Source organism: Squalius cephalus (genome assembly GCF_949319135.1).
Source record: "Squalius cephalus genome assembly, chromosome: 20".
In the NCBI taxonomy this organism is placed as follows: Eukaryota; Metazoa; Chordata; class Actinopteri; order Cypriniformes; family Leuciscidae; genus Squalius; species Squalius cephalus.
Genome location: NC_137141.1, coordinates 19,440,856 through 19,464,489, shown reverse-complemented (window position 1 = coordinate 19,464,489; position 23,634 = coordinate 19,440,856). Strand labels below are relative to the sequence as shown.

General features: G+C 37.3%; 1 protein-coding gene across 1 annotated transcript in view; it reads right to left on the bottom strand.

Moving 5' to 3' along the window:
* Nucleotides 1-3,048: 3,048 nt before the first annotated feature.
* ttc27 (tetratricopeptide repeat domain 27) overlaps nucleotides 3,049-23,634 on the bottom strand; it is an 83,304-nt gene continuing 62,718 nt past the window's right edge. Inside the window, exons 9-16 of the mRNA XM_079852669.1 lie at nucleotides 21,836-22,063; nucleotides 20,295-20,393; nucleotides 19,820-19,872; nucleotides 16,828-16,993; nucleotides 7,550-7,747; nucleotides 7,059-7,170; nucleotides 4,970-5,070; nucleotides 3,049-3,514 (exon numbers count right to left, since the gene is read on the bottom strand). Coding sequence (XP_079708795.1) covers nucleotides 3,395-3,514; nucleotides 4,970-5,070; nucleotides 7,059-7,170; nucleotides 7,550-7,747; nucleotides 16,828-16,993; nucleotides 19,820-19,872; nucleotides 20,295-20,393; nucleotides 21,836-22,063 — 1,077 coding nt within the window. The 3' untranslated portion in view covers nucleotides 3,049-3,394. The remainder of the gene's footprint in view (nucleotides 3,515-4,969; nucleotides 5,071-7,058; nucleotides 7,171-7,549; nucleotides 7,748-16,827; nucleotides 16,994-19,819; nucleotides 19,873-20,294; nucleotides 20,394-21,835; nucleotides 22,064-23,634) is intronic.

The following is a 23,634-nucleotide window of genomic DNA, read 5'->3' as shown; positions in this document are numbered from 1 at the left end:
CTCTGCTGCCTCATCTGTACAGTACAGCATCTGGGAATGCAAAAGATCGATTGTGTCAAACACGATCAACTCTTACGACTATATAAACCGACAGAGAAGAACATAATGCAGGGTCATTGGATTCTTAAATTGCTAATTTGGGCATGAGACGGCAGGGACACAATTAAACGATATGGCAATTACACATGCGGCCCACAAAGGGAGGACAGGAACTTCACACTGTATCAGTGATATCACAACAGCCCTGTGGGAGGAAGGAGAGCTGTGCTGGGGAATTAACAGTTTATGTAGCTAAAAATGTGCTTTGTGATTGTTGTCAGAGCCAAGCAGGGCAGCCCTGGTGGGAGGGAAGCAGATGTCTTCTGTCAGCAACTCTCTACTGTAATATGGGGGTTTCAGACAATGTTTTGGTTTTAGATGCTACCTGAGCAATAATATTTGCCATTTAGACAACTGCATCCTTTAGAAAAAGTTAGGAGAGCTTGATATTTATTTTAGGCACATCTTGCTAGCTTCCAAAAGCATAGAGTACTGCCTGGATGAGGTATTTTTGTAGGCCAAAACCGAGCGAGCTAGCATTTTAGCACTTTCCGGTTCCATCATCCCGAAGTCAATATTTTTTTTAAATAGGTTTTTCATTAAATGCCTGAAATACTGTCTGTGGTTAACACAAGTTCAAGATATTTTCATGTTTTTATTCTACGACATTAACCCTCATATTACTGTTCGGTCATTTTTCCGGTTCGTTTTTTTAGAATTTGTTTACTTCACTGGAATGGTACGAAACTTGGAAAAGGTTTTGGCACGTGTGAACCATAGGTGTAAACACACACACACACACACAAATCATGGACATGATTCGAAAACGGTTAATGGTCCTAAAAAATATTTACACTTGTATTTTTTTTTCCAGAAGTGTAGTCTTTAAAAAGAGACAAACTATGCTATACAAACTATACAAAAGTCTATGCTCCAAAGCATTCAAGATTTATGACCGTTAAAGTTGGAAATGTAATTTTCAGGTCCATGCTCAAAAAGTGAATAAATGGAGAACTGTTGCTAATTTAGTACCCCAAAATACCCTTAAAAATTCTAAATATTAAATATTGCAGAATCATTTTTTTGAAATAAAAAACGTTTCGGTAATTTATGACACGCAAACAGACCAGAGGATTAAATACATCAGTAATACCCCCTTGTGTATGCTAACAAAGTGAATGCTAACAAGCGTCTAAATGGGACTACAGAGGTTGTCCGGAACTAAATTCTTTCCCCGTTTTTTGCAAGCCACCGCCAGCATTTTTGATAATTTTCTCAAAAATGTATCCGCATATCTGAACATGCAGATATTAGTGGTTTTAATTGTAGTAAAACCATGGTTAATTTTCGTTAGGGTTATTCTAGCTTCATGTATAAGAAAGCGTAGTTTTATACGTTTAGCATTTTACTTCTGCTGATTCATAAAAGTTGTGTTCATTTGTAAAGATTATCATGAAGACCAAAAAAAGTAACGTTAATCATACACTTTTGTTGGTCACAGGGCTTATTTTCTGCAACAATCCAAAAGGAAATGGAAAAATCCTATTGGGGTTTTGTTGAGGAAACAAGGGTGACGCTATCTTCCGGGTTGACCTAAAAATGGACTGCAGCGTTCCATTCAGAACGTTCTTGAAGTACAGACGAGCACTTTTGGGATGATGTAGTAGCATACGCTACACATGTGGCATTGTGATCGAACAGCTCTGCTAGACTGCTACAGTGTGTTCACATTGCGTAATCTCTGGAAGTTCACTAGGTTGTTCCCAGAACAGACACCGGATGTTTGCTTTAACTCAGCTTCATGTTTTAGCCTTCCTGTAGGTTCTCTGAGGCAATTTACCAGGCAATATTCTTACATCATTCGTACATAAATAGCCAAATATGACGAATAACCGAACACTGCCAATTTCCTTGTTTCTCTTAACGGTCAAATACAATGAAAGCTAATTACTTGCAGATATTTCTCTAATACCATGTAGAAAAATGACTGACATGATGTCATTTCAGGACAGGCACAGAGAGACGTCAGACAGGAAGAAGGTCAAGATGTGAGTGAGAAATCAGATGGTTATAGATCTCTAAATTTTAATTGGAATACAGATATTTTTTGAAAGCCGGTAAATCAACATTCAATACATGAGTAATCTTACGGCAGAAAGGCCCGGCGAACTCTCGACAATGACCTAATTTCATACACGTTTGTCATCGATCAAAAGTTTGTGGTCAGACAGTAAAGATATCTTTTCTAATGATGCTCTTGTGAACTTTCTATTCATCAAAGAATCTAGAATGTATAAGTTTCCACAAAAATATTAAACAGCACAAATGTTCACAACATTGATTATAAGAAACATAAGCACCAAATCAGCATATTAGAATGATTTCTGATGGATCATGTGACACTGAAGACTGGCGTAATGATGCTAAAAATTCAGCTTTGCCATCACAGGAATAAAATAATTAAAAAATATATATTAAAATAGAAAATTATAAATATTTAAACCTGTAATAATTCACAGTTATGTTGATCAAATAAATGCAGCCTTAGTGAGCTTTAAAAAAAAAAGAAAAAAGAAAGAAAAGAAAAACGTACAAACCCTAAACTTTTGAATGGTAATGCACCTGTATAGATATTCTTAAATCAAAAATGGGCTTTTCAAATTTGAAACCCACAGTCATAACTCTCATTTTAAATGAACAAATGCAAAATTCTGGTTAGCCCAGGGTTAAGTTGCCTTAAATATTTTAACCCAGGGATAAGTTTCGTGTGGGAAAAAAGAATAGCATTCTTAAATAAGTTATAGCAAACATAGTCAGAGTTTACATCTTATGCAGTCGTTTTGATTTCGGATTCAATCTACTGTATTTAGGTATTGACCTAGACTCAAACTTGAATGAGCTATAACACTGTCACAATATATCTGATGTTGTGTGACCAAGATGTCAGTTGTGCAAATCCTTATTAACTGACTGTCCACATGCACAAAAAACAAGCACAAAGTTTAAATATGTAAGAAAGATGTGTACTATTTATTTAATTGTAATAAGGCAACGTTGTACAAAGGAAGTTTGTTTACAAGTGACAGCCTCAAGGACCTTAAAATCACACATTGTGTAATCACAGGAGCTCTGATTATGGCAAAGACAGCTGACCCTGGATCAGGTCATGATGACAAACATCTTTAACTCAGTCACTTAATCTTTCAATTAGGTTTTCTCTGTTGATCGAACAAGTGACCGAAGTCCTGAGGCCTCCAGGATCTCCAGATGGGAAGTTTTATTTGTCTAAAACATGTTAAAAATGCACTGTTTAAACTAATCGGAAGAAAAGCAGGGCCAGCAGTGATGTGGCTTCTCATTGGCTGCGTAGCTGGCCACTCAGGTCCTGTAGCTCTGTGACGAGCTGCTCGAGCTCTGTGACATCACCTCTGATGTCATCATGGAGCTCGCCCGTGACAACATCAGTGTACATTTGCTGTGAAGAGAAAACGAAACAAATGTGAGACCTATAAATTATGGCAGCTGATAAAGATAACTTACTGCAATACATATAGATAACATGAAACCAAAATGTACTTTCATAATACATGTTCTTGGTCTTATAGTAAATGATTCATCATTACAAAGTTATTTCATATAAGAAAAAAGTCTGTAATATTTCATCAAAACATCGTTCATTCTGACTTTTCATTTGAGCTGACATGAAGCCCACCTGTCATATATAGCCCATTTTTTAAAATCCAATTTCCAGTTTATTTATTATATACACGTACTAGAGCTGCACGATGAATCATTAAAAAAAAAAGTGCAAATATCCACACAATCTCATTCCGAAATGACAACTATTTGCCTGTGTCTATTAAACCTTTGACAAAATCACACCAGAACATTAAGATCTGCATTTACTACCACACAATATCATTATTTATGTGTGAATATTATGTACTAATATTCAAATGAAGGCGATCAAAATAGAAAGTAGAAATAGAAAGTGACTTGGAGCTTCAAATAACGATATTATCATTACATTATTATGCCACTAGGTGGCAACAAGATTTATTTGTCATTGAATCATTCTCATTCAAGAGATTTGTTCAGAAATGCTGATTCATCCAGTAAATTAAACAAGTATGAGTGAGTCATTGAATCATTCATTCAAAAAATAAAATAAACTTCAAATTAATTAACCTTAATATATATATAGACAGCAGCAATTCACATTTTGTTAGAATCTCTAATAAATTAGGCTACATGTAATTTAATTTAGTTGTCTGTTCAGAATCATGGGAGAGTCGTGATCTCTATTTTTTTTTAAAAAAAGGAAAAAAAAAGAAAAGAAAAAAAGGTGATTCTCAATTTATCCTGGATCGTGCAACTATCGTTCAATTTGGTGTTGGTTAGATTTTTTTAAAATGTTTTTGAATGAAGTCTACATTGATTTGACTAAAATACATTGTGATTTTCTATTTTATATGTAATTTATTCCTGTGATGCAAAGCTGAATTTTCAGCATCATTACTCCATTCTTCAGTGTCACATGATCCTTCAGAAATCATCCTAATATGCTGATTCGGTGCTTAAGAAACATGTCTTAGCTGAATACAAGTATTAACTTCCTTCCCAAATAAATAAATAAATAAATAATCCTACTGACCTTTGAATGGCATTGTCTAAAATTAATTCTTATTCTACATTTTCTTGTTAAATATCCTGTTTGGTTGTCACATTATGAAAATGAAATGGGTTTATGTTAACTTTCATGTGTATTTGCATTAAATAAAGGCCAAAAAATGGCAACTTTCACAAAACAAATAAAGAGGCATGTTTTCATTGATAGTTTTAAAAGACTTCAGCAAAGCTCTTAAACCATAAGAGCTGAGAGAGAGTGTGTGTGTGTGTGTGTGTGTGTGTGTGTGTGTGTGTAACTCACTTTGGCTTTGGAGACCAGGCTCTTCAAACTGAGTCGAGCTGAAGTCAGCAACTGTAGAGCCTCTTGAGGATTGTGCTTAGATCTGCTGCAGCTGATGGACACTGAGAGAGAGAGAGAGAGAGAGAGAGAGAGAGCATCTGCATGAGGGGAGAGAGGGAGTGTGTCGAGCTGTCAAAGGTCACCTGCAAAATCAAGGTCTGTGGCCTAATAGAAAGAGCTGGTCATTATTTTCTGTATTGTTCACATTAAGTGATGGATCCCAACCTCTGAGCGGCTCATGTTTAATCACTACAGCTATTAGTGCAGCATCTAACAGCATTAAAATAGTCATTTAACACACACACTCCTCCTGTTCTACACATTTTTCTTCACAATGAAACTCATTAGCAGCGTCTCTAGCTAAATAAGATAATCAAACACGGATAACAGAACTCTGTCAGTAAAACATGTATTGCGTGTGCTGTTTTGCATTCCCAGCATGCATTAGTGTGCTATTTACCTGCTCTGTTTATCTTCCCCACACAGATGGAGGGAAACAGCAGAATCTCAGTATCTCACCTCTGCATACCTGTCTTTCTTTGTCTTTCATTCCATCATTCATTCTTTTCTTCTTTCCATCATTCATTCTTTGCGTCCTTTCTAAATTCTTTCCATCCTGCTTTTTCCCCTTTTCCCCTTACTTTTCTTTCCCCAATTCCTTCTTCCCTATTTGATCCTTCCTTCCCTTCCTCCTTCCTCTTTCTTTCGTTCTTTCTAAAGTCCCTTCTTTCATAAATTCCAAAATTACTAAATTCATTCTTTACTTAAAAATTCTCCCTTTTTTCTCTTTCTTTGTTTTTCTTTCTTTCTAAATTCGCTCTCTCTTTCTAAACTCCTTTATTTCCAAATTCTCTCCCTCTCTCTTTCCAAATTCGCCCTCTATTTCCAAATTCTCTTTCTTTCTTTCCAAATTCTCCCTCTATTTCTTTCTAAATTCTCTTCATTTCTTTTATTCTAAATTCTCTTTTCTAAATCTCTTTTTCTTTTTTTCTTTTAATCTCTTTTAATTCTCTTTCTAAATTCTCTTTCTCTTTCTAAAACCTTTCCAGATTTATAAAATTCTTTCTAAAATCATTGTGGCTAACGCCTTCTATAATTTTTTTTCTTGCTTTCTAAATTCTTTCATTTAAAGCCATCCATCCTAAATTCCTTCCTTCCAACCTTTCTTTCTATCTCTCTCACTTCTCACATCCCCTCTTCATGTTGCTACCTGAAGCAGTATCAGCAGGAGAAGTGTTGTGATTAATAAGTGCAGAGCTCATTAACCACACACACACACACACACCCCCCAACATATGAATAAAAACAGATCTACACAAATGCACAAGGTAACACACAAACCAGTGAAGAATGGTCTCTTACGTATGCACACACACTTCCCTTACCCTTATATCGATCGATCCTCCCCAAACACACACACAGAAAGCGGGCTAGAGTTAGTGGGAAGGGATGGAGGTGTGCAAAGGGTTCTTTAAAGCCGCTTTATAAATCATTAAGATCAACAACAAATAGCCTGCACACTCAAGGACAGCATGCTGATGGAATAAAAGACTCTAAAAAGATGATCACGATTGCTTAGAATAGCCTGTCCATGTTCAATGCCGGCTGAGAATAAAATTATGCGACAGTTTGATTTTTAAACAAAGAAAATCAGACAGTTAGAATTGCTATTCAAACCAAAACCTGTGCTCTGTCTCAATTGATGTTTAATTCAACACACAGTCCCTGACCAAACCCTCAACATCCCTCTTAATGAGACACACACAGACAAAAGCAAACCCATCTGGAAAACACACACAGGCGCACGTGCCCACACACACAAACAGAAGTCTGTCTCTGGTGGAGGTCAGAGGGGTAAAAGGCTTGTTTGTCGTTCTTGCTCCTGCTCCGTGTTCTCAATCCATCAGCCCTTTCAGACGTTCATGCGCTGCCACATTAGCCATGATAGAGTGACTCTCTGAATGAGTGCAAGACCACGATTCTGTGCGTCTCTCTCAAATGGCCTTGTAAAAGAGAAAGGCAAAGCATGACTGTGTGTGTTAAGTCTCACCATTAGCCATATCTCTGGCACCTTTCACCACAGATCTGAAGCTGCCCATGTCTTTCTCCCAGCCAGCTGTCTGTGTCTCACACCGATGGGCTTTACTCAGAAACTGTAGTGCCTAAAAACATCAAAATTCAGTTAGAGAACATGACTAAACCAGATGTAAAGTAATAAAGCAACAACCAATAAAAGCTCTCTTCCATGTAAAACAGAGTTTAAAAATTTCAAAAGGTGCAACTCCCCTTTATGCATTTTATCCAAAGTGACTTGCAGAGCATTCAAGGTATATATTTTAGCACTCAATCCTGGGGATTGAACCATGAGTGCTCTAACTCTAAAGGAACTGACAAAAACTGTATTAAACTTTGAATATATTTAGAGAGAAAAAAAACGTTTTGGGAGCGATATTTTCTGGAAAAACTTTGATATATTGTAGAAAATCACAGGTGCTCTTTGCTTAAGTTAGGCACTTCTTGAAATAAAAAATGTAAATGGACCTTTTCATTGTCTTCTACATTGATGCTATGACCATCGCCGTAGAGTCGAGCGTACTGTTTCCATATTTGGGCGTCTGTGCTGTAGCGGGCGGAGACTCGACCAAAGAGTTCCTGCAGTTTTGCTTTAAGATTGGAGGCCTGTTCGCCACGGTGATCTGTCAAGTCGTCCACTACTGCACGCACCAAGATTTCCAGAACCTGATGAAAAAAAAAAAAAAAAATTTAAAGAGAAATATACAAAACGCCAAAGGAGAAACCTTTCGGTAGGGTGAAACTGACTGCTGTTTAAACTCAAGAGCCAACCGTGAATAACCAATCTGAAAACTAATCTAGGGCTGACGTGCTGTGCCTGATCCCAGCCCGACTTAACCTTTGCTATGACGTCAAAACAGCAATCCCTAAACTTGACCTCTGCCGCCTTAGATGTTCCTTGATTGAGCATCACCGTTTTTTAACTCTTCTAAACATTTACACACTAAAGGCCCGTTAACACCAAGGACGATAACTGTAACGCTAATGATACAGTTTTAAAAATCATTCTAAATATAAAAGAATAGAAGAGTCTACACCACAACTATAATGATAACGGTACACCTACACACACTCTCTCTCTCTACATGCCACCAACAGAGCTGGGAGATTAGAGACGCTGTTCTCACTGTTCTCCCACACAAACAAATGCAGTTTCTCCAGAGTCTGTACATATGCCAGAGAAACCAGAAAAAAGCCAAAGAGTTCATCCCATCTGTCTGAAGAGGTGCATTTATAAATCTCCCTCTCACACATTCAGAGTGGGTAATTGAATAGAGACAGCATTTTTGTAAATAAAAATAGCAAACACAATTCCACAGAAACTTAGTGTGTGTCTGAGAAACCATGGCACTGTTTACACTTGGTATTAACATCAATCTCGGGTGTTCATCTCAAAAGCAGTGAAATTGCTGTTTATACTTGATAGAATGTAAATGCATGTTGATAATTTTCTAAATGAGTTCAAATATATATATTTTTTTTACAAATTCAAAATGTAATCAAACAATGTGGTTAAATATATTTCATCAAATGTGTTTGGACTCTGTTTACACTTGCATTTAGCGCCGTCTAATTCGGATCACCTGAGACGGATGTCAACACTAGGGTCTATGAAGGATTCAGTGAGGTGTGACTAGTCAGAAGTGTCTGATTCCCTTGAGGGAATCTGTTAAGAGCGAGTAAATGTGTGCGTGCCACAGAGACAGAGAAGGCTTTCTCCTCAAACTCCAAAATCTAAACTAAGCACACCACACCCTTAAACTTCACTAAACTACCAGAATACTTGACCTGAATCCTGGGCTCCACATTCCTCACTCGGTGTGTGTGTGTGTCTGTGTGTGTGTGTGTGTGCGCATGTATATATAAGTACTATTAAATCACAGCCTTCACACAAAGTTCCACATGTGTTTGTGTGTCTGTATGCTATATAACTAACAAGCTCCAAACTGCACTATAATTACTAAAGCAGAACCAGAATTTGTGGTCATTAACTTTGTGTGTGTGAGAAGGACAGGGATGTCTTTGCTTATACACTGTTTTGCCTAGTTCTATTAAGTAGTAAAAATCATAGAAAATGACTACAAAAAATTATTTATTTTTTTCCCTAAAGAGTGGCATATGATTTATATACACACACCACTGTTCAATAGTTTAGGGTTGGTAAGTTGGTTAGTTTTTGCAACCAATGCTGCATTTATTTGAACATTAGTATAGTAAAAACAGCAGTTTTGTGAAATATCACAATTTTAAATAACTAGAATTTCTATTTTAAAATATATTCAAATGTAATTTATTCCTGTGATCAAAGCTGAATTTTCAGCATCATTACTCCAGTCTTCAGTCACATGATCCTTCAGAAAGTTTACTTAAGAGCATTGATTTGAAAAAAATATTCTGTAACATAATAAAGGTCTTTACTGCTTTTGATCAATTTAATACATCCTTGCTGAATAAAAGTATGAACTCTGAATAATAATAATAATAATAATAATAATAATAATAATAATAATAATAAAAATAAAAATATATAAAACTGTGCCCCAACTTTTGAGCGGTAGAGTATTTTAATTTAACTTTTGTATTTTTTTAAAAAATTTATTTATGCTTTTTTTTGTTATGTACCAATTTGTTTTATTAGGATGGTGAGCAAAGTTTTTGATGCCTAAGCATATAATTTACAAACCTGGTGACTGCTATTAGTGTGATTGGTAAGCTTGATCGTGAAGTGATTGCTAAGACCATAAAAGTAATACAAATATGATGGTGTGTTATCATTAGTCATTTTTGGTGGAGCTGTCAATCATGTCACATTCCAAGCATTCCAGGGCACTTCAGTTCACTTCATCAGTAGCCTTTATTATTTACAAGATGAAACATGGAAAACTGACCCCAATCCATTTTACATGTTCACATGTGTGTGTGCTTGTGTGTGTCGCAGAGAATGCGAAAGACATGCAGTGATGTGTGTGTAAATACACTCACCCAAGACTAAAGCTACGTCTACATTAATCCAGAAAGATTTGAAAATGGAGCTTTCGTTTCAAAACGCTCGCCATTCCCACTAGCATTTTCAAAACGTTTCTCATCCACACTGAAACGTTGGAGAACACTGAATTCACCTTACAGCGCATGCGTAAAATCCTCATAAAAGTTCATTGAGATGATACCGACAGAAAAAGACAATCAAGTTATCATGCAATTCTTTTGGCAGGATAATTTTATTTAGAAAAATCTCACCATTCACTGATCCAACTCACTCACTCACCATTATATGTTTGGTCTAAAACGCAACTGCTCATGTTTTGCCGCAGGACAGCAAAAGAAAGTGAATTTTCTGTCGTCTTTGCTGGACTGTGACATTAAGAGTATGCAAAGTAACATTTTAGCAACTGTGTGAAAATGAATAGCACATAACAGGTACAATACCGGTATAAACATGAATATCTATGGGTTCAATATGCGTCACGACTAAACTCAAGTCATCGTTTTTAAATACCTCTGTTTTCACAGTCCACACAACGCGAAAACGGCGTTTTCAAATACATCCACTTATGAGAGCGTTTTCAAAAAGCTTTGTTGCTAAAAACGCTGTCTCAGTGTGGACAGAATGCCAAAACGGAGAGAAAAAGAAAACGTTTAAGTGTGGACAGGGCCTAATGTTCACACTTTAACTGCAAACAGACTGATAGAGACCAACTTCATCAGAGCAAACGGCCTCCATAGAGATCAGTGTGTTTTATGTGGACACATGTTCTCATTACTGTTCACGAAAGCATGAAAATATATAGTGTACATTCCTGAAGTAAAAAAGTTCATCCTTCATCACCTCTCTTTACAGCTATCACTTTTTCATCTTCACAACACCAACTCTCCTGATTCTTTCATTCACCTCTGGACCCGTTCAGGCTGCTCAGCAGATGTGCGGAGATCTTTGTCACTCAAGTCAGTGGTGTAATATCTGTAAAGTCTCCTCAGAAATTTCCTCTGAAATCTCATTTTTCACCCCAGAGACTCTCATAGTTCTACCTAAAACTATTTGTTCATCGGCCATCATCTGAACATTACATGATGGAAAAAACAGCCTTATATAATGAAGAATTTACTTTTATGGGCAATATTGAATTTTTTTGTTTTGTTTTTTGTTTATAGAAAAAAAATGTATGAAAAGTGAATTATCTATTGAGAAGTAATCTATGATTAAACACACACGTGCACGTGCACACACACACACAAATACTAAGCAGCACAATTGTTTTCAACATTCATAATAATAATAATAATAATAATAATAATAATATGTTTTATTAATGTTTCTTAAGCACCAAAAACGAATATTAGAATGATTTCTGAAGGATCATATGACACTGAAGACTGGAGTAATGGCTGCTAAAAAAATCAGTTTTGACATCACAGGAATAAATTACATTTTAAAATATACTCCTATTTTAAATTTTAATAATATTTTACAATTTTGTTGTTTTTACTGTATTATCATCAAATAAATGCAACCTTGGTGAGCATAAGAGACAGTTCCAACAGTTCCAGAGTTTCATTTTGCAACCACTATTCAAGCCATCTTAAAATTAATCTATACAAACAAATAAAAATGTAACAAAATAAATGAGAATCAGTATGGTATCTGTGACTGTCCGCTGGTATCATGGAATATGTGAAATGACTAGCTTAAATGGGCTTACTGGATAAGACTATAGATGGGGAAGAGATATGTTAAAGGGGAAATTGAATGGGTGTCTAGGTGTAATTTCTGCACGATCCCCTTACAGCATGAAATTACGGAGAGAGGCAATATTCTCCAGGGAGGAATGAAGGAATGAAGAATGGTATAGAGAGAGAGAGAGAGAGAGAGAGAGAGGAGAGAAGAGAGAGAGAGAGAGAGAGAGAGAGAGAGAGAGAGAGAGAGAGAGAGAGAGAGAGAGAGAGAGAGAGAGAGAGAGAGAGAGAGAGAGAGAGAGAGAGAGAGAGAGAGAGAGAGAGAGAGAGAGAGAGAGGATACTTGATCCATCTGAATCCTTTTTTTAGCTCAGGATGAGGGAGGATGGGTCGCTCTTTTCTCCGTCTCTGTGGAATGTGAATTAATGGGTGGGATCAATGACAGAGGGACGAGTCTTATGACTGTAGACTGAAATGTTCGCACACACGCACAGCATTTCCCCTTATTAACAGATGTTCTCATCTAATTTCCCAATAACACGCATCTGAAGGATTTCTGTATGAAGAGAAAGATGATGAAGGGAGTAAAATGAACAGTAGAGAGAAGTGAGTGATGATTTTGAGTCCAGCCAAGCGCTGAGATCCCAATTATCATTTGAAACTCTCACAGGGGCTGGAGGCGACTGCTAGCGGTGACCTTTTCAACTTCTGTGCTTTCACATCACAACTTTTAATTGATGAGCTACTAGCTGCTCACCAGACGTAAACGAATAATCAGAAGAATTGAAAATGGAAGGAAAAACGGAAAACGAAATTAGATGCGACAACATAAGGAGAGGAAACGTATATGCCTGGAGTCTACCAATTTAAACCGTATTTAGAAAGAAATCAAAACGTTTCAACACACAGTTGTGTGTGTAAAAGCAGCTGGCATCCTGAAACGGGATTATGTCTACGCCCCTTTGACCGTAGACCTAACCTTAAACTTTATTTCACAAGTACTCATTTTATATATTTATTTACTCTGATGTGGAAACAGACATCCATAAAAAGCTGATTCTCAAAATAGCAAATAAATGTTTAGATGTTGGAAGTGTTGGTACAGGCAAAAACACTGTTTTCATGTATCGGCCAATTTTTAGAGTTTGGGCTGTTTTGCTTTTCATAAAGTGTTTTATTAAACTAGTGGAAAGAAAACATCCAAAATACAGTTTTACATTAAGTGTTGCTTTTATTATACTATCTATTTACGTATGTAGATTTCAATTACAATACATACAGTGGGGAGAACAAGTATTTGATACACTGCCGACTTTGCAGGTTTTCCCACTTACAAAGCATGTAAAAGTCTGTAATTTGGTACTCTTCAACTGTGAGTGATGGAATCTAAAACAAAAATCCAGAAAATCACATTGTATGATTTTTAAGTAATTAATTTGCATTTTATTGCATGACATAAGTATTTGATACATCAGAAAAGCAGAACTTATTATTTGGTACATAAACCTTTGTTTGCAATTACAGAGATCATACGTTTCCTGTAGTTCTTGACCAGGTTTGCACACACTGCAGCAGGGATTTTGGCCCACTCCTCCATACAGACCTTCTCCAGATCCTTCAGGTTTCGGGGCTGTCGCTGGGCAATACGGACTTTCAGCTCCCTCCAAATATTTTCTATTGGGTTCAGGTCTGGAGACTGGCTAGGCCACTCCAGGACCTTGAGATGCTTCTTACGGAGCCACTCCTTAGTTGCCCTGGCTGTGTGTTTCGGGTTGTTGTCATGCTGGAAGACCCAGCCTCGACCCATCTTCAATGCTCTTACTGAGGGAAGGAGGTTGTTGGCCAAGATCTCGCGATACATGGCCCCATCCATCCTCCCCTCAATACGGTGCAGTCGTCCTGTCCCCTTTGCAGAAAAGCATCCCCAAAGAATGATGTTTCCACCTCCATGCTTCACGGTTGGGATCGTGTTCTTGGGGTTGTACTCATCCTTCTTCCTCCAAACACGGTGAGTGGAGTTTAGACCAAAAAGCTCTATTTTTGTCTCATCAGACCACGTGACCTTCTCCCATTCCTCCTCTGGATCATCCAGATGGTCATTGGCAAACTTCAGACGGGCCTGGACATGCGCTGGCTTGAGCAGGGGGACCTTGCGTGCGCTGCAGGATTTTAATCCATGACGGCGTAGTGTGTTACTAATGGTTTTCTTTGAGACTGTGGTCCCAGCTCCCTTCAGGTCATTGACCAGGTCCTGCCGTGTAGTTCTGGGCTGATCCCTCACCTTCCTCATGATCATTGATGCCCCACGAGGTGAGATCTTGCATGGTGCCCCAGACCGAGGGAGATTGACCGTCATCTTGAACTTGAACAAACTTCCATTTTCTAATAATTGTGCCAACAGTTGTTGCCTTCTCACCAAGCTGCTTGCCTATTTTCCTGTAGCCCATCCCAGCCTTGTGCAGGTCTACAATTTTATCCCTGATGTCCTTACGCAGCTCTCTGGTCTTGGCCATTGTGGAGAGGTTGGAGTCTGTTTGATTGAGTGTGTGGACAGGTGTCTTTTATACAGGTAACAAGTTCAAACAGGTGCAGTTAATACAGGTAATGAGTGGAGAACAGGAGAGCTTCTTAAAGAAAAACTAACAGGTCTGAGAAAGCCGGAATTCTTACTGGTTGGTAGGTGATCAAATACTAAATTAATTTGCATTTTATTGCATGACATATTTAAAAATCATTGGTGATTTTCTGAATTTTTGTTTTAGATTCCGTCTCTCACAGTTGAAGTGTACCTATGATACAAATTACAGACCTCTACATGCTTTGTAGGTAGGAAAACCTGCAAAATCGGCAGTGTATCAAATACTTGTTCTCCCCTCTGTATCTTTAAAGGAAGGTTTCTCAATTTTTTACATACCATTATTTCTATCCATATTCTAAAGATGTTTTACCAAGTGGTTTGTTCATATAATGTATCTGATTGTATACAACATTTTATTCCTAAAAAAAATTGTGAAAATTTATTTTTCTCTGGCTCTTGATAGTATTTTCAGATTTCTGGAGTGATAAAAAGAGAAATCCAAAATCCCCTCTCTAAAAACTTTTAAAACTAATATGTCAACAAAATTAAACAATTTTAACCTGGGTTAATCTAGTCAGATTAGTGCACATTTAATTATGCTTTTAATTAACATAATTAGATATTTGATACATATCTAATTGCTTCGTTTGTATATTTAAACATAACATTTCAGGATTTTTTTTTTTTTTTGCAATTCTTAAGGTAATCAATCACCTGGGAAAGTGTGTGATATTGGTTCATTGTTTTAAAATAAGAAATAAATACATACTGCAAGATATAGTCACAGTTTAGGGTATAAAGACAATTGTTAGAATTGGTTCCAATGACGAGAAATCAAGTCACACTGCAAATTGATAATAAAAACATGTTTTTAGAGTGAAAACAGATGTTTCTTAAGCAGCAAATCAGCATATTAGAATGATTTCTTTGCATGTGACAATGCAAATTCAGCTTTGCCATAACAGGAATAAATGATATTTTAAAATATATTAAAAAAATAAAACTATTCTGAATTGTAATAATATTTAACAATATTACTGTTTTTCTTTCTGTTTTTTTGATAAAAGAAATGCAGCCTTGGTGTGCAGCAGAGATTTTCAAAAACAAAACAAAAAAATCTTACTGGCCCTATATTTTTTGTTTGCTAGTCGCTCATACACTGCTAGAGTTATTATTTTGCATCGTTCACAAAGTAGAAGGGTGGGGGTTTAAAAATTAGAGATGCATGAAACAGCTTCTTTTTTAAGGTGAGGCCATAATTTCTGTGAAAATAAAAGATAATTTACTGCCACATGGTGACCCCAGAGCCGCCGTAAAGTGAATGAGATAAACAACTACGGGGCAATTTGACTACAAAATGATAAAACAAACGACGCATTTAATAGGATGTAGCAGCTGGTACATCAACCAGCCGTAGTGCAAACGTGTCTAATGGCGTAGAGCTTTAAGACATGCGTGTTATGACAGCGGCGCTATTAGATTCACAGCTGACGGAGGAGAGGTGTGATGGGGCCACGGATGCAGAGGGACATACAGGGGTGCGTGTTTAAAACAGAGCTGTTTGGATGAATGTGTGCAGACAGGAGCCCATCTGGGATAAGAATTACTTTGTGTGTGCTATATTGGCAGATTAGGCTGAAATCATCTCTCTCTTCTCTCACACAAACATTCACTCATCAAAACTCTCAGTCACTCTCACTTACACACACACGGCCTCTCACATGACCGTTTCTTCTACGCATGCATTCGGGCAGCTGTTACTGTGGTCGAAAACATGATGACAGCAGACTTCATCTGCTTTACACTGGTTACACAAGCCAAAAAAAAAGTTCACGTTTATGTTGTTGTTAGATGTATGCAAAAAGAAATAGTTTTGTAGGGTTGCTCCCTAACAGTCAACCAAATGTTAGTCGATGAAAAGAGGTATGGTTGACCAAATTTGAATTGGTCACATAAAAAAAATAAAAAATAAAAAACACCACAGGAAGTGAAGTCACGCAGTCCATAACGGACAGGTCATTAACAAGGATGGGCCATGTGGTAATTATGTTGGCCAGGAAATTCAAATGTTTAATCGAACTCAGAAATGGCTTATCATTTGAAGCATGTTTTGAAATCCTTTACATGGCTACTCTCTCTAAAGTTAACCTAGATAAATGTACGCTATTATTAGGCGCATATCCAAGTGTGGAAGCTATATTAGTATAGCATTTACTGCATGACATTTAACTTAACGTGCATTTCTCTCTATACAAGCTTCCATTTGACTGTGGAGATGACTAGTCAGCATCAACTTTCTCTTTGCATAAATTTTTTAAATGTTCAGGCATTCTCCTTGCCGTTTTCCCACAAAACATTCATAATCATTACTTTTGCTGGTGTCGCTGTGGCAAGCTTTATGCGTGGGCTTAAGAGCTTCATTTATGTTTTAAAATATTTGGTTGGGGCAGCCCTAGAGTTTTGAGTTAACCTGAGAAAAAGCGTGACGTTGACTCACCTCCACGTCCTTGTATTTGTCCTTGAGGTCCATGAGCCGATGGTAGGCTCTGATAGCCTCACTGAACTCGCCCAGGTCTATACACACGGCAATGAAATTCTCCCAGATCTGCCATCGCTCATAATTACACTTGAGCGCTTCCTGAAGGGTGCGGAACGCCTTCTCCCTGGAACACACACACACACAAAACAAAAACATCAGTGTGTTTAGCAGAACTACTATTAGCAGAAGTTGCTCATGGATGGATTAAACTGTGTATGGCAGAACCAAGTTTTGTGTTTTCCTCTCTAAAAAGGGTTTTTTGGCAAACTACCCATGTGAAGTATAATTGTTCTCTTCCAAAAACCTAGAGAGCTGCCTGCATAGAGAGCATTTTAGGTACAAAGGCTGCTCCAAAAGTTACAGGTAGTCAGCAATATGACTAACTCTGTAACGTCAAACGCTGGAATCTATTCAACACATACCCTACACTGATATGGCAAACTCGGAATGCTTTGGGGTGAGCATGAAAAAAATCATTCAGGATGTGTGGTCGAGCTGATCTAACATTTTAAAACCTTTACAATAACAACACAAAATCCAAAGTATTGTCAAAGATATTGAAACGATAGTTTATGCAATTGAACAAAAGAGTGTGAAAAAACTAGAAAGAGAAAGAAAGAGCAGAAGAAAAAGAGCAAAAGAAAGAGCACAAGAAATGATAAGCAAAAAAAAAAAAAGGCAAAATATCAAAAGATAGGGAGAGTGCAAAAATAAAGAGCGAAAGTGACAAAGCAAGCAAAATAGCGAAAAAGTACTAAAAAATTAAATGAGTGAAAGAAAGAGGGATAGATCTAAAAAGAGTAAAGGAAAGAGTGAAAAAGATAGTGAAATGTGCAAAAGCCAAAAAGGAAGAAAGAAATGAGCAAAAGAAAGAGCGACAGACAGACAAAAAGAGCAACAGACAGACAAAGAGCGTCAGACAGACAGAAAGAGCGAAAGACAGACAGTAAGAGAGACAGACAGACAGAAAGAGAGACAGACAGACAGACAAGAAAGAGCGACAGACAGAAAGAGTGACGGACACAAAAAGAGACAGGCAGAAAGAAAGTATCAGACAGACAGAAAGAAAGAGAGACGATAGAACGACAGACAGATGGATAGAACGATAGATAGACAGACAGACAGATACTGTACATTCACATACACGGTTTATTTCTATGCTTAGAGTACTGGATCATTAGCTTTGCAACATGCTAAAATCAAACTCCACTGAAATCAGCTGTGAGTCTCCAGTTGCGCTTTATGAGAAGAGTTGTGTGTGTAACAGAGCATTCCAAATCAATCACTTACATTATGAGGTTTCAGTTAACACACTGCCTGTATAGGCTGTGGACAGCAACACAGATCACTAGGTTTTGAAAGAGAGCTCATGTTTTTGCAAGCGCTGTCAACAAAAGCTTATGACACAAGGGTAGACACGGGTTTCATTATAACATCTAAAGCCAGGTTTCCTTTGAACACATGCAGGTGTGTGCACAATCTCTCCCACACACACTTCACTGTTCTAGATGGTCCCTAGGAGCGTTAATCAGGTTTTAATAGAAGATTCCAAAGACTAATCTCAGGGATGAGTGCACAGGGCTAATTGGACGAGGAGAGAAATCATTCCCAGAATCCCTCAGGTGCACGCCGTTACAGTGGTGTTCCAGGAAACACCTTCGTTCCTTGCAGGAAATCAGCAAAAACCTCCAATCATGTCATGCAACAAATATCCTAACTGGCATTTAGCTTCCCAAATCTGCTTAATATTGGCGGGTTGGTGGTCGTGGTGAAGCGCTGGCTCCTGGGGTAGACACAGCAAGAGCCCGGAGGAGATTTATCTTTGCAATTACAGCTGCCAAAGTCATTCCTGCAGTAATTGAAAAGCAAGGAGGCCTCTGAGGGTCCCCAGCGGATGCAGGATGAAGGAAACACAGAAACGCAGCATAAATCAGATCAACCAGAACCTGAATAGGGGCTTATCTACAGTTTGTACATGGTGGTGATTTCTGTGAGAGATAAGTGTGTGGGAGCAGTGGGAGCTATTATTTAGCTAATAACTGATCAATTAAAACTTTTCATTTATTTTAAAATGTAATTTATTCCTGTGATGGATAAACTGAATTTTAAGCAGCCATTCAGTGTTACTTCAGTGTCACATGATCCTTCAGAAATCATTCTATTATGCTGATTTGCTGCTCAGGAAACATTTTTTTTTTTTTTGTGCTTAATATTTTTTGTGAAAACTTTTCTTTCAAGATTCTTTGATGAATATAAAGTTTAAAAAGTATAATAAAAATAAAAAATAAAAAAATAAATATTGGTAACTATTTTAGGGTCCAATTCTCACTATTAACATGCATATTACTAGGACATTAGATGTTTATTAGTACTTATAAAGCATATATTAATGCCTTATTCTGCATGACATTACGTAAAACTTAAACTTACCTTACTATTAATAAGCAGTAATTAGGAGTTTATTGAGGCACAAGTCATAGTTAATAGTTAGTTAATAATGAGAATTGGACCCTAAAGTGTGATCGAAATGTTTCATATTAAAATGTCTTTACTGTCACTATTGATTAATATAATGCATCCTTACTGTACCAAAAAAAAAAAAAAAAAAAAAAAAAAATCATTATCTCTTTATTTTAAATGGCCAGCAAAAAAACAATAATGGTTGCATTAAAATAACTTCAAAATACTCTGAAAATTCTTCCACTCTGATGAATTTGAAGTATTCAAAAGATGCCATGTATTCTGACAAAATACTAACATATATTATAATATTATGCCTTTGGAATCAAAGCTCATCCAAATATCGACAGAAAGCTTAACTGGCTGCTTAGCATATTTATTGCAAACATGCAATAAATAAAATATTTGAAATAAAACTGGAATAAAACACTAGAAAAACACAGCTTTTTTTGATGTAGCCCTTCTTTTCAGTGCTGACACTCATACTCACTTCATTCTCAGTTTGATGTAGGCCGTGGAGAGGTTGTTCCATGCTTCTGAATTCTAAATGTAGGAGAGTAATGATCAGAGTCAGGTCCACGGGTGAAAATCATTTATCAAAATAAAACATATAAATACATAAGTAGACATCTAGAGAATATTTCCTAACAGCTTGTTTACTCGTTTCCTAGATGGAGTATTAAGCCTGCCTTTTGACTACATTTGAATTTTAAGTACACCATTAGGAGCATAAGAGGCTCCTGTGCTAAGGGTAATAGGGTTCTTGGTTTTATGGAGCTTTATAGATGCATAAAAGTGGGTAGAAGCCTGAAAGCACAAAAACAGGGAGGCATTCGTAGACACAATCTATTGATTACAAAACACATAAATCAGATTCGACAGCACAAGTACTGAATAACTAAGCACAAGCCCTTTTCATTATGGTCATATGACACTGATCTCCTTTCAAGGACCGTGTGACTTACATCTGGTTCCAGTCCGACGCATCTCTGAAAAGCTTTGGCGGCCCCTTCGTAGCCTTCCAGTGCAAAATACGCACAGCCCAGGGAGAACCACACACCCAACTGTAGAGATAAAAGATGGAGAGAAACTTGATGAGACTCCAAGTGCTTCGCTCGTCTTTTAAAAGCGTTACCCTGTCCTAAAAATTAATGATGTTCTTTGAGCCCATGAACCTCTAGGAATAGGTCTCTTTCTTGTGTTTTAAATCTTCAGTTTCTTCTGGAATCTTTGCATCTCTGAGGCACTCCTCTGTCCTAACTTCCATCTCAAGGCCTGAAGGCAGTATTAGCTCCGAGAGGCCCTGAGGCAGCGCTGCGAGCCAGTGTTAAAGATCACGCTGGGGTCATCAATGAGTCCCTCAGGAAGATTACTCTGTCTTATTGCTGCCTGTGCTTCTGCATTATGGATGAAGGGAGGAATGAAGAATGAGTAAGGGGAAAAAAAAAAAGAGGGAGCTGTGCACTTTTTTGCCTCTGTGGTGGATGAACCTGATAGCACTCATCCACATGCTGCCGTCTAGCTTTTCATCTACCCCAGTGTTTCTCATGTTCTCCGTCAGCACTCTGCCAATCTTCTCTATACATCCATCCTTGTGATCTTGTGCATGTGTGGTCAACATGTGGTCACGTTCACACAGAACACGTTTTTGCATTCCACTGCACTGCTTTTCCATTGTTTTTCTATGTTAACATGCTGGATGGATGTGTTTGACTGCTGTGCTCATGTTCTGCAGAGTCTTACGCATGGCACAGAATTCTAAATAAGCTCTCTAGACCTTGCTCTTTTCAATCCACTGCCCCGCATCTCACATTTTTAAACACAACATGTTCTTTATAAATGATCCCTAAAGCTGTGTGACCACAATGTCCACATGATAAAAAAAAAAAATAGATTGCTCCCATTACAACTACAATCTTGTTTCTATATAAAGTATGTTGCGCTGCACAAGTGGCTCCAGCCACTTTATTGTGCCTGTTTGTCCAAAATGGCATTCAATTTCCATATCTGCAAATGATTTTATGAATTGTATTAGTTATTTGAATAAGTGATGACCATTATGTTGAAAGTGCCACAAAAATACTAAATGAATGCATATGAATGTGAAATATTTTCACAATTCTTAAGACTCTTCATTTATTATTTACAATTACTATTATTATTATAATTATTATTTATTGCTAAGAATTTTATTCATTATAACTTTTGATGGTTGCATCAAATGACTGTAAATAGACACTCAAATTACTTTGAATGTACATTTGTTTTAAAAACTTGACTTGTAATGGTTTATTTGTTATGTTGGAACACTGACTTGAGAACCGAATGACAGCATAACTGTCTATAGAAATGCTGGACAATTCTGACAAAAGTTTGCAGATTCCCCTGCTGAACACCTGCATCATTTTAGTTGAAAAGGGGTATGGGTGGTTAACGTCTTCAAGTTTACAGGAAAGAAGGATGCATGGTTAAGTACTATAAAGTTACACACAAGTGTACATCATACCTGCATTGTGTTGATTCGCAGTGAACGTTCAAAACATTCCACGCACTGCTGGAATTCTTTGTGGCGCAGGTGATGCAGAGCTCTGGACCGTTGGGCACGTGCGCTGCGGTGTTTGGAAAGCTCCCATGCACGGTCGTAATACTGCGGATCCTTCAGCACATCACCTAACAGGCAGTAAAGCGACGGCGTCTCCTTTTTCTCCAGCTCACGTCTCAAAATCTCCTCCGCCTGAGAGAGAAAGTTCCAACAGATTAAAGCAACTTTGACTAATTTAATCCTCAAATTGGAAAACGTACATGGCCAAAAGTATGTGGATAACTTTTTCTAATTATTGGGTTTGACAAGGCCCCTTAATTCCAGTTAAAATGCCATCCAATATAAAGACATTTTAAGAATTGTGTGCTGAAACTTTGTGCCATCGATTTAGGGAGGGTCTTTTCTATTCCAGCAAGACATGCAAGAAATTATTTACTCAATCTGATGTGGAAGAACTGGACTGTCCTGCATGAAGCTAGACCATTTGTTAACATTAGTTAACTAAATTAGTTATGCGGCCACGACACAAAGCGGGTGTGCATTATTTTTCAACAATTCAAAGGCACGGAGCCAATTATTCCGCTTATACTATGGTTACCACACCTCAAAACATTGTTAAGATGATGTATCAAGACATTTGTCAGGTTTTTGTTCTTAAAACGCTCGTGTGTGCAGGACTAATCCCAAGCCTTCCTTGCTAATTTCCAAAATGTAATTTTAGAGCTAGTAACGGAGGCTTCAGCCACTGAGAGCAGACTAATGGAGTTAATAATGCAGAGAGAGAGAGAGAGAGAAGGGCCGTTATTATCTAGCTAGTGAGAAATTCAAGTAGTTTGTAAGTTATTATTATACAAGTTAAATTATTTATTTGCCATTTTTATTCTATTGTTTACTATATTTAGTGCTATAGTCAGTGTCGTTGTGGGTTTTGGTCCTTTTGCTGTTATAGTCTGTAAGGACCTTTGAAATAAACTATTTTAGCCGTGCGTTTCCCTGAAAATAATTGCACACCTTAGAACATTCTTCAACCAATCAGATTCAAGCATTCAACTGCCTAGTAGTATAACTTAAGCAATGGGACCTTATTGTAAAGTGTTACCGATAATTGGGTCTAATAAATAATCAAAATTTTGTGCAAAATCTTAACAAGAGTGTAAGCAGTTACAAAGGACTCAGTCCCAATTAACGCCAATGGTTTTGTAATTGGGTGTGGCGTTTGGGTGTCCACATACTTTTGGCCATATAGTGTGTAAGGATTCAATTGATGACAAGTATGTTGCTGTATTCTTTTTATATTATTAAGCACATTACTAAAACAGTTCCTAAAGAAAAAAAATAATAATAATCACGAAGACATTGCTAGTATCCAAAATCAACCAAACTAAACATAAAAAAACAATATATGCAGTTTATAGTTGACAAGTGTTTGTCATTTTCTAGCAATAAGCATTAACAATAATCATAATTCAGTAGACAAAGGCCAAAAAAGATCCCTAATAAAATTTCAAACAAGAAAGATGACAGACTTCTATTTTGGAGAACAGATTGAGGCAGTCTTAAACCTTTGTCTCCAACATAAGAAACAAGTACATTCATATATTGAGAGTGTGAGAACCACTAGGCTATGGCCACAAGGCCATATAAACATGAGAACTTGACGTGATAGGACTGACCAACTTCTCTAAACGTAAATTCTCCAGACCTAGTTGGTGAAATTCTGCTGCCGTTAACACATGCCCTTATACAGTCACTGTGAATGTGGC